General features: G+C 34.5%; 1 protein-coding gene across 1 annotated transcript in view; it reads right to left on the bottom strand.

The window, feature by feature from the left end:
• Positions 1-2,695: 2,695 nt before the first annotated feature.
• MS3_00004741 (uncharacterized protein) overlaps positions 2,696-12,865 on the bottom strand; it is a gene marked incomplete at its 5' end in the record, with an annotated part of 29,876 nt that continues 19,706 nt past the window's right edge. Inside the window, 5 exons of the mRNA XM_012944036.3 lie at positions 2,696-3,041; positions 4,559-4,783; positions 5,619-6,016; positions 9,614-9,698; positions 12,359-12,532. Coding sequence (XP_012799490.2) covers positions 2,782-3,041; positions 4,559-4,783; positions 5,619-6,016; positions 9,614-9,698; positions 12,359-12,532 — 1,142 coding nt within the window. The 3' untranslated portion in view covers positions 2,696-2,781. The remainder of the gene's footprint in view (positions 3,042-4,558; positions 4,784-5,618; positions 6,017-9,613; positions 9,699-12,358; positions 12,533-12,865) is intronic.

Here is a 12,865-nt window from a genome sequence, read left to right as displayed (position 1 = left end):
CTGTACGTAGTGCAATAATAAACGTGATCAACACTTCGTAATCGTCTTTTGATTTACACATCGTTCGGGACATTATCTAGTAACGGTTATCAGGGCGAACTGCTTACGAAGATACCGACCACTACAGCTGTGGTTATTTCAAATGTCTATCGTTAAGATGTTAACAAATATAGTTTCCTGGATAATGTCTTGTAAAGATTTTTTGGTCAACAATAGAGAAGCGATTTGTTCATCAAAGTCGGATAAAAGTTCTTATAAAATATCATGCAAGCAAACTATATATTTGTTCATAATAGAGTTTTGTCAAATGCCCTGGTACGGCCGAGAGTGTGGAGAGTCAGCTCTTTCTATCGAAATGCTCTCAAGTGGCCATATGCATACAACCACTTCAAGTGATGTCCTACTCACTGCCTTCTCACTTTAAGGCTGACGTTTACGAAATTGAGAGGACAAAAAGCGAATATCTGGCGCTTTGACCGGGTTGGTGTCACAGACGATCCATCTAGGGGATTTTGAATACCCTGATTCCAAACCACTGGTGCACATGGGCTCCATTATCCTGAAGGAACAAATGCCGTATGAACCAATCGTCGGTCACCGGCTACCATAGGACTGCATCTCCTGACATTGCTTCACTGCCTTGCTGATTAGACCTTTAGGTCAAGGGCTCGGGGTGTGGCCCTCTAGGAAACCCACCTGCTTCGGTCTGGGCTCTCGGACAGTATCCCAGTTCTCACACAAGTAGCGCATATCTATTTGGTGCCTTCTTGTACCAATGTTTATGTGTTTAAATAAATAAGTAATTTAAAGAATCATATTCCTTTATTTATTTGTTTTAAACGTGTCCTTTTAACGAGGATCATGTAAAAACTAAATTTCGACTTATTTTGTATGAACTAAATTAAAAGTAATCGCATATATATTGAGGAAAATGAACATAGAGTAAGGGGTTTTGGAATAGGAACTGATGTTGTAATGAAGAACCATGCATTCTTTGATGTTATGTAGTATTTTATTGATTAATTTTTTGACAATCCCCACAGAAGATAGCCTATACCCTTCAGGTTCCAATATAGATACACTACAACGTTGAAATTTAATTGTCAACATTCCAAACTTCAGAGATTGCATGGAGAAATTCAAGTGGATTAGGTTTATTAAGACATAATACTATAATAAATATGAAATATGTTCTTTTTATGTGCAATACATTCCGACATTCTCACCTCATTTCTTTATAAAACTCATTGTTAGATCAGCCAAAAATGAGTAAAGATTTTTCAATTTCACTCTAACAGTCTCTTAAAATTATCATAATGGAGTATGTATACATGTTTTGGTGTATTTATTATAAAGTTAGTTGTTACAAAAACAATATTTTGTACTTTTACTGGATAGTCTTTTTATCATAATTACAGTATATCTCGACAGCTTGACATTTTTGCCATTAACTACCTACCTACCTACCCGTTAACTGGTGATTTATATGTACTGATAAGTAATTTAGTTTACATTGATGTATGTAAACACAATAGATTAGCTGATTAGAAATTATCGGAAGGGGTTTTGTGGAGATTTTAGTAATTTTATAGTTTAATTCATGAGTCAATTGAAGCTAGACCACCATAGAAAACCTGGTAGCACTGGGTGAGTTCGAATCTCACGGGGCGGAATCGTGGGTACGCACTGCTGAAGAGTCCCACAATAGGACGAAACAGCCGTCCAGTGCTTCCAGGTTTTCCATGGTAGTCTAGCTTTAATTGACTCATGATTAGGAATTGTCTGAATCATTCATTTTGGATATTAATTTCATAATGGTAAAATGATAGAAATTTAATCACATGAGATATATTCAGGAGTTAAAATGTTTATGTCAGTGATAGAAGGCATTCAATGATATCTTTCATAATGAACAAATGAAAGTTATGTATTTAAAACATGAAGTAATAGTATTAATTTCAATTAAGAGAAGATAAATAAAATAAACGAGTTTTTAGTTGTTTCACCCAATGTCGACAAACGTAGATGTGAACTATTTGAAATAAACATGAATAATAATAAACAAAGTTGGTTCATATTATGGATCTAAATTTTCAAGATGGATATTGGCTAGCAACGGAATCCAGGACGCGCGTTTCGTCCTATTTGGGACTCGTCAGTTGAATGTACCCTCATCTCGGTTTTCGCTCACTCTGGGACTCGAAGTCAGTGCCGTTAGCTTCAAACGTCATCGCATTATCCACTTAGTTACTGAGTCCTGATAGCCATCTGAGATGCAGGTACATCCAGCTGGCGAGTCTCAAATAGGACGAAGCGCGTCCTGGATTCCACTGCTAGCCACTATCCACTTTTGCTTAGAAAGTTGGTTTATATTATGGATCATAATTTTCAAGATTTTTGATTAATTATTGAAAAGCTTTCACTAGCTTTATCCAGTATATTTGTGAATGAATATTTATGAAATGCATGAGAAAAGCACATAATTATGCGACTTTAGAATTGAACTGGATTGACCGGCTTTGTAAATTATTACTCAAAATGTTCACGTGATCTTTGAGAACTAGATCTTTTAATCGGATTAGTTCGTTTCTATTCTTCAATTTTACGGTTTCCTGTATTGTTTAGTTTGTTAGGAACCTTTAGTAGTATGATTTTCTCTTATAATTTCATGAAAACATTATTCAATGAAGATAATCACATACTATTTTTTGAGGTAAATATAAATAAAACAATAAAATTCAACGTAAATACTTAAGAAGTTTATTCAAATATCCATAATTGTTATCCTGAATTGAACAGCCATTGTTGTATACTTGACATCGGGGGGATCTTTTTGCATGACGAGCTTGGTTTCGGTAACCAATGACCCAGGTGACATACTATGTATTTAGGACCATCTAGATAATATTCTTTAGGACATGAGAATATTATAATTGTTTCTTGTTTTAGGATTATTTTTGATCCATGAAAATCAAATAACATTCCATCAATTGAAACATTTGCTTTTAATGGTGCAATTATGTCTATAAGCGGACAATGCACTAGAAATGGAAAATGAAAATTACTTACGGCTTAAATAAGTACAAAAACAATTAATTTTTACCAATTTTTCAATGATTACATATGATAATTAACATGTGCTCAGTAGTGACTAGCTTCGTGACGGAATTCTCAGAGCTCTAGTTAGAAGTCGTGACCAGTCCCAAAAAAGAACGCAACAGCCGTCCAGTGCTTCCAGGTTTCCCATGGGGTTTTAGCTTTAATTGAACCACGAACCCAACTATTAAATTACATTTTGAAAGTTTATTAAAGTGAGACAAAAGAATACAAGTAGTAAATAGGGGAGAAGATAAATGGTATATTGTGCTTAAGTTTTAGTGTTGACGAGTTAATTTTCACCCAGATGTAGTAATCTATGAATGAAATAATCAATCTGTCAAACTGTAAGCGTGCCTATGTTGGTATTCAATATAATAGTTTCGAAATCAATGGGTATATGAGTCTACAGATTTCTAACAAATCATAACTTGGATATAAATCGTAAACAAGTGAGATATAATCGTATCGATATGTGACATAAAATAGCTGGAATAAATTTATTCTTCATCTGCATAATAACTCACATAAGGATAAAATATACTCCTTTATTTTTTCATTGAGATCATGAACCGATTGATGTTAAACCACCGTTGAAAATCTGGGAGCACTGGACGGCCGTTTCGTACTACTGTAAGACGCCTCAGCAATGCGCATCCATGACCCCGCTCGGCTCATGATCTCAATCGAGAATTTAATAATCTCCACAACCCTATACTGATAATTACTATGTGCTCACTAGTGACTAGTGTCGTGAAGGAATTCTCGGAGTTCCAGTGAGAAGCCGTGACCATTGGAGCTCATTCGTGTCGAGTAGAGACAGGCATCTGTCTCAGTACAATGTAAGATGGTCGCACAATTTCGTGGATTGGTTGAAGTTAGACATTAATACCGTTGGACGCCGACTCAGTTGTCTAGAGTTTAAGCGTTCGCGCGCGAGACTGAAGGCCTTGGGTTCGAATGCCATGAGCGGGACCGTGAATGAGCACTGCTGAGGAGTCCAACAAAAGGACGAAACGGCCGTCCAGTGCTTCCAGGTTCTCAATGGTGGTTTAACATCAATCGGTTCATGATCTCAATCGAGAACCTGATAATCTCCACAACCCCATACTGATGATTACACAACAAGTTATCATTAACTTTCACTTCGATAATTGTTCATAGTTATATTTATTTATTTATCTACCATATTTATATACATATTACATCATGTATTATTTCAGTGTCTTTAAATTGCTTTGAATAATTTTCAACAATAATTCCGATTAGGTCAACTCTAATTAGTGGTTGATATATATTACTAAAATAAGCCATTAGTGCTCGTTTATTTGAAATTAATATGTAACTTTGAAGTGTTAGTTACATATGTATAGTCTGTTCCGATTTTTGCCTTTTTTGCTTACTGTATAATTAATGAAGAAATATTTTAAAAGTAAATAATACATAAGGCGATTTGACTAACTTGGTTCAAATTTCAAGGGAGCTCCAACCCATTCACCATATAAGCAACGTAAAGTTCCTTTAGGATCTTCATATGTATTCACTTTGTCTATTAGATGTAGATTCTTAGGACTATCAGTCATCACGTAGCCAGGAAATGGTTCATATCTTGCTAAGGAGTTGTGTTTCAGACTATAAAATCTCACCCTGGCACCAGGATAACTTGGTGGTTGTCTTCTGCACGGAGCTTTGATAAAAGATAGTAAATGAACATAAATATTGTTTAAACTATAATACCTATATACATGATCCAAACTAAGTCAATAAAGGTTACAGTTAAGAAAACTCAAAGTTATATCGCTATTCGGAATAATTTGTATCATCCTATTGTTAACATTCTGGACTGAAGTATTGACCAGTCTTAGTTGAACTCTGTGTATTATTAAAGGACTGAATCGATGTAACCATTTTCAGAAAGCAGCAAAGATTTATTTATGAAAACAGTTTATATGTGGTACAGTTTTGTTGCAACCTTTTTTATGTTTTTTTTTTCACTGTAAGTAGAAAACATTATCTGGCGAGACTATAATTAATGAACGAATCAATTAGATTTACGATAACAGGTCCCAGATTTCGGCGCGAAATTTATTCATCTATTTGGCTAAATAAAGTTTTGGCATCATAGCTGATGTCAGTTCGTGATGAAAACCCTAAATCTAACTCCTAACCTTAACTATCAACTGTAAATGAGAATTCTAACTGCTTTATAACGCTCATTTAGTCCTACTCAGTAGATGTCCACTCTCAAAGTCACTTCAGCGTCGTCCAAGGGCATCCATAAATTATAGTCTCACCCATTATCTTTTGAATAAAAATCGTTGATTTATGTAAATGAAAGAAAGATTATAGGGTATATTGATGTATTTCAATTAATAAGAGATTAATGTCAGTAGTTAACAGTGAACGATTTTATAAAACATACTGTCTAATTAGTAAACGTATTTTGAAATACGCATGCAATACTTGTATTTAATTCTGTTCACATGACACAAAAAAAGTAGGTTAAAATTGTCTTTACATACCAGGAGTACATTTACTTCGAACACTCCAAACTCCATTTTGACAAATAGTAATTGGGTGATTTGGTTTAATCAATGCATAACCTATGTGACATGTTACATTCAATTCTGATCCATGTCTAACTCGTCCACCAGGTAAAATAATTTGATTAGAGATAGCATTTGTGAAGTGTATTTGTGTATTCCCTTCTATGCCAAATTCTTCAGTAGTGATTGGTATGATCTGTTTATCACCATAATTTTTACTATTTATTAAGTAGACATCTCCATGTTCTACAGTAAATAGATAGCAATGTCTATAACACTGTGGAAATGGTTGCGGTTTCCATATAGCCTTGGTGTCATTTACACTACAAATAACTTCATCAGTTTCAGCTGACAACGTTGTATCTGCTTCACATCTAGTTTAAAGTTAGAAATCAATCAATGATTATTATTCATAGTAAAATTTCAAAACTGTATATTTTGAAGCATCTTTATATTACCTTAACTGTTCTTCCTATGCAGCTTTGAGGTATTCATGGAAGAAACATCATAGCTGAAATTGTTAATCTGTCACTAAAACAACAAAGCCGGAAAATATCATCACTACTCAATCATATGATCTATAATAACTGACGTCTAGTGAGAAGCCTTGACAAGTGGAGTTCAACTATTTATAAAGTAACACAAGCATCACCATACTCAGTGGATGATCGTCATGCAATATTTATTTGGCCGAATAATATAAACTATCTTCAAGGTTATAAATCAGATTTTTTCTATTCATAATGCAAAGTAATTTCGGGTCGTATTATTCTAAATGTATATACCTTACTGTTTAATTGTTCGAATTATTTTTTCTGGTTTGCGTTTTTTAGCGAGTTGGTTTTTTTCGCTAAACCCATAAACAATCCTCCTCCTTTATCCGGGCTTGGGACCGGCATTAGCCCCAGGAGGGCTCCACGAGGAGTTCTCCTGGTGGTCAACTGGATCATAAAGACGTCAATATCGGAGGGAAGCATGGGATACAATGAACAACAAGGATGCAGCTGGACGATCTAAACTTTGCAGATGATCTAGCTCTTTCATCGCACACGCAACAACAAATGCAGGAGAAGAGCACCAGTATAGCAGTAACCTCAGTAGCACTAAGTCTCAACATACACAAAGGGAAAAGCAAGATTCTCCGATACAACACAGCATGCATCAATCAAATCACACTTGACGGAGAAGATTTGGAAGATGTAAAAACCTTTACGTATTTGGGCAGCATCAATGATGAACACGATGGATGCCATGCAAATGTGAAGGCGCGAATCAATGAAGCAAGGCCAGTATATTTACAACTGAAGAACATCTGTAACTCAAGGCAACTGTCAACCAACACCAAGGTCAGAATTTTCAATAGAAATGTCAAGACAGTTTTAATGTATAGGGCGGAAAATTGAGAATTACGAAAGCCATCATCCAGAAGATACAGGTGTTTATTAACAGTTGTCTACGCAAAATACTTCGGATCCGTTGGCCAGACACTATCAGCAACAACCTACTGTCGGAGAGAACAAACCACATCACAGAGGAGGAAGAAGCGCTGGAAGTGGATAGGATACACGTTGAGGAAAGCACTGAACTGTGTCACAAGGCGAGTCCTCAGTTGGAATCCTTAACGCCAAAGTAGAAGAGGACGATCGAAGATCATATTACACAGAGAAATGGAGACGGACATGATATGAAGAACAATTGGATAGAACAAGAAATGAAGGCTCAGGATAGAGTGGATTGAAGAATGCTGGTCGGTGGCCTTTGCTTCATTGGGAGTAACAGGCGTAAGTAAGTAATATACGTTACTGTACAATGCATAAAATTTTATGCCCCCGTTGATAACGAGTACGTTCGGATTATTTAACAACACTGAATGATATACAGCGTAAAATTTAATTTCGATTTCCAATGGTTGACTACACGACAATACATTTCATTAAACCATAATTACTTAATGAGCTTAGACGGACGGGATGGTTAATTTTGTGGTTGTATTTATGGAAACTTTCAATGATTCGCCGACCTTGAATAACTAATGGAAAACTAAACATCCGTACGTCTACTTATTTAATAATTACTGGATTGTTGATCTTCACCGAACGACAGTGACAATAAATACGATCAGAATAGATGCTTGTGAACGTTTAAGACTGAAACTGATCATTGAAATTACTGAGGTGATTTTAAGAATTAATCGCTTGGCATTAGTCTACATCTCTGACTAAGACAGTAAGTAATGTGAACTGAAATGGTTATCGAAATGTCAGTCACAAGGATTCTTAATATACTTACTTTAATCATTAAATTCTAATTACTGATTGAGCTTCCAAATATCGAATTTTATATGACTACATGACTATAAAATATTAAGATTTTAATGACTATTCAGTGTACTGCTTATTTACTTTAAAACTATGTCTTTAATCACAATGGTCAAAAGTATGCTTGAAATGGTTCACAATATTTATCTTATGGGATAATAAAAACGTCGTTGCATAGTAACCTGTTTCAAAATAATAATAGGTTTATTTTTTAACTTGTTTATCCGTTTACACTAAGTGTTTTCGTAAAAATAAACTGAAGTGTTAATTAACTAGTGACATCTGTCGGATGCTTTATTACTAAAGTATGTCGTTTTATTTATTTATTGTCACAGCGTGAGTTAGAAGACGTTTACGTTTGACGTCGTTAAACAGTTGTTAGTTAGGAAGCAAAAAAACAAAATGATTTTTGGTAAAGGGTATTTTGGTAAAAACTAATAAAAATTATGTGGTGCAGATAGTATTTTCAGTAAACACAAGAATTGTTAGTTAATGAATAGAAATAAACACAACGTCAGTAGCATGACGATTAAAAAACGTATTACCTCGGTTTTAATTCAACCCTGGTGACATTGTCGTTAATTAGACAAGATTGGCAGGACCCTGATCCTGCACTCATCCTAGGTAGTGAGCACATAGAAGTAGTCGAGAAGTTTGCGTATCTGGGTAGCTGCATAAGTGCTGGTGGTGGCGTGGGTGATGAGATCAATTCACGTACAGTGAAAGCCAGAGAGGTTTATGCCAATCTGGACCATCTTTGGCGCCTTCCTGATGTCAGTCTGTCTGTAAGGGGTCGGACCTACAATGAGTCTGTGAGAGCATTTCTGCTCTATGCTTGTGAAACCTGGCCTCTCTGAGTTGAGGATGTTAGACAACTTTCTGTGTTTGATTATCCTTGTCTCGAAAGGATTGCTGACATCCAGTGGAAAAATTACCTATGGCCGTACTTTTGCTAATTGAACTGGCCATCTCATTATTGTTATTTCACTGTCATACACTAATTTATGTTCATTGTTGTACTTCTTTTTTCTTATATGCAGTCTCGCTCGCAAACGCTTAAACTCTAGACAACTGAGTCGGCGTCCAACGGTATTAATGTCTAACTTCAACCAATCCACGAAATTGTGCGACCATCTTACATTGTACTGAGACAGATGCCTGTCTCTACCCGACACCGATGAACTACACTGGTCACGGCTTCTCACTGGAACTCCGAGAATTCCTTCACGACACTAGTCACTAGTGAGCACATAGTTATTATCAGTATGGGGTTGTGGAGATTCAAATCCTACATCCGTAATGGTTCATGTTTAACCTTACACAGAAAAGAAATGTAATATCTTCAAAAAATCTACTGATCATGAAACTCACATTACCTCTGGTGGACTAAATATCAAACAATATCTTGAAAACGACATAATATTTCTGATTATCTGTCGCTGGAGAAATTAGGAACGATGAACCTTAACTCTCATATAAATCAGTTAGAAAAAACGTGATCACTCATTTGTGTTTGTTATTTAGCTACTCGGTTTGTTTTAAACACAATATATCATGATGAAATTGGCAAGTTTCATCTTTTCTACTGACAAATTATTGATTTACATTGTGCTTTCATAATTGCTTTTAAAAGAATGAGTATTTTGAACTTACATTACTTTTCCTTTACTTCCATACGTTGTGGTTATAAATGATAGTTCACCGTTTTGAATTTGAGGTGGTGGTCCACAATCTTTTTCTACAAAACCATAAAATGTATAAGAAAACAAACATAAACCCCAGCAATTTTGACATTTTTTGTACGAAGAAGACAAGAATATTCATCGGTGAATATTGTCGATTGAGACTTTCCAGAAGAACTTTAAAGTTAGTATGTACATCATTTTTATTAGAATAGATTTCTGAGTATAACACAATCTCAGGAAATGATATTATTCAGAAACCATAGAAGAATACAGAGTGCTAAATAACTAGTCTATTTTAGTATCGAACTCTTCATTGTTTCACGCTTATCACTTTACAAGAGATCTAAGCCGAAATCTTGTGATTTCGAGGCAAGGACTTCAGCATAAAGCCACTGAGTCATTTTCCAATAGTTCACATTTCTATTGTCAGTGAATTTGTAATATTAGCTGATGATCATTTATTGCCGTCAGTAAAACTTGTCTCCTTGTACTTGGTTAGATTTGCTCTATCGGTAACAGTTTTTCATTGAAACTTTGGTAATTCATCTCAATATTATTTGATATGTAGATTCACTCCAGATCATTTATGTTGTCAAATCAAACATTGCATCATAAACAAGCAGTTTATACATAGTTTTATACTATTCATTCTTCAAATGTGGAAAAACTACCATCAATAAATATGTGATAAACTCTTAATTGATTGAAAAGTCTAAGGTCATGATTCCTAATAGACACAAACAATGCACTAATGATTACGTCACATCCCATTGTATTTACCAATTTACATGTTTGTTTGAACACACATACATAGGGAGGAGTAATCGAACAATTCAATCAAGGGTCAATGAACATGTGCCTAGATGGCTACAAAATCAATGTGTGTCAAGTGATCCGATTAATGTAGGAGGTAGAAAACCAAGTTCATCGATAGCGAAACATATAATTGAGACGGGACACAAAATTGACATTAATACAGCATTTAGAACGTTGTATAGAAATTGTCAAGGACGAATTCTTAAGTTTATTGAAGACTTGGCTATTTGTAAATTCACCCCCCCCCTTATGTGTACAAAAACAATTTGTCGTAACCTTGGATTTACCTTGATAATCCTTAAGTCATTCTATAGCCTAGGATAACGCGACAATTTCTTATTCTTTCTCCCCCTTAGTTATTTTACTTGAACTTTTATTTGTTTGACCTTTATTAATTTTCATTTAAAAATGCCTTGACAAGAATATGTGTGACCAGATTGTTCGAAATGTATAGCGCTAATACATCACATTTTTCAGATCAACTCCGTCTTCTCATTGTTCTATCGAAACTCTTGACAACTGATGCTTAGATTCAAAGTAACCCCCTTTTTGTGTAATGGTGAATATATTAAAGCAACAGTTTTTTAATATTGAGTATTGATTTGTGATTTTAGACTGCCTATTACCATCATGGTTTCATAAAAATTTTGTTTATAATTGAGCAAGATGGTTCTACTGTAAACGCTAAAGATTTCATACTTAATTATCGAATGTAGTTGTGGATAAAAGAATTTTCAAAGGATTGTTTGAATAACATTTTTTGTTTATTGAAAAGGACTAGAGATTTTCTTTGTCATAAACTGATGTAGGCACTACAAATTATATTTTTACTATTTAGTGCTTTATTATACAAATTCAATGAATTACTCTCAGTTGGCAACAATTTACAATCAAACTTTCATTTGGCAACATTTTGTTTTGCAAATGCTCCATGAATTTCAATCTGAATTGTGGATACAATTAATAAAATATTTTTTTTATTTTTAAAAAAAATTAGTCTTCCTGGCTATTTTATACTCCCTTACTACTTAGATATAAATCACCGAAGATCACTGTTTCAGCTTAGACATTATCAGTATTAAATGAACAGATTATTCATTAACAATGATAAATTCAAGCAACTAGTATACTAGTTCCTTAACTTGGAATCCTGAAGGAAAGCGGAAAAAATGAAGGTTGAAGAATAGACTACATCGTGAAATGGAAGCAGATGTGAAAAAGAATGATTAGAAAGTTGAAACAACTGGAAAGGATTGCCCAGGTCAAGGTTGGATGGAGAGTGCTGGTGGGCGGCCTGTGCTCTTCCACAAGGAGTATGAGGTGTAAGCAAATAAGTATACTAGTTCCACTTAATACTGTTAATGAAACAATGTTACCGAAAAAAGTGAAATTTAACTTAACAGATATCAATTATTATTTCATTTGCACTCATCACACATTTTTTCTATTGAGCATTTTATCACTTAGTCTTTTATTAACTGTTATGAAGTTGAATTCACTTGGTATTGTTTACTTGAATCTTCGCATTAATGTTTAGGACTGCAATTGATCAGTCTCATATTGTCATATGTGCATACTGTGAGTATTGGCTTGATATCGCCTTCATTCACAAGCACTATAAGCAAAGATGGATAGTGGCTAAGTGGATAACGCAATGGCGTTTGAAGTGAACTGTATTGGGTTCGAGTTCCAAAGTGAACACCAACTCTGAGATACAGGTTCATCCGGCTGACGCGCGTCAAACTGTATCCCACTGCTAGCCACTATTCATATTTGCTTAAAATGTTATGAATTTGGTTCGTAATCCATAAAATTCATAAACATTTACTACACCAATCAAAATTGTCATAAGAAAAATACATTAAAGAAAATGATAATCCGAATAACTATAACATACTTTTACAATAAGGTTCTGATCCACTCCATTTTCCGTTTGTTTGACAAACTCTTTGCTGTGATCCATGAAGTTCATAACCTTCATCACATTTAGATATATGTGTTCCATTCACTTTAAGTGAACTAATCACACTATTACCATTTAAAATTGCTTGTGGTTCTGTACAGGTAATGGCTATTTTAATGAAAACAATAAGCATAAATATTGAAATTAAACAATAAATCAATCAATTCTGATGCTAATCTCTATACAGTGTAATATATTGTGACTATTTAAAGTGTTACATGTATTACATATACCACAACTTATTCGGATGTTCACTGAAGATCATCATAAGTGTGAAACGTAAGATAAAATCAGTTTATTCCTATCAGCAACAACCCGACGAGGTCAATAAGTGAAAAGTTCAGGTCTACATTATTATCGTCATTTACAGTTTAAGACTTTAAAGGACATCCTTCAACTTGTTCGTTCCTTCACTTCATTCTTATGTTAAGTTGTTCGTTG

This window comes from Schistosoma haematobium, chromosome 3 (assembly GCF_000699445.3).
Source record: "Schistosoma haematobium chromosome 3, whole genome shotgun sequence".
Lineage (NCBI taxonomy): Eukaryota > Metazoa > Platyhelminthes > Trematoda > Strigeidida > Schistosomatidae > Schistosoma > Schistosoma haematobium.
This window is presented reverse-complemented; position numbering and strand designations above follow the sequence as displayed.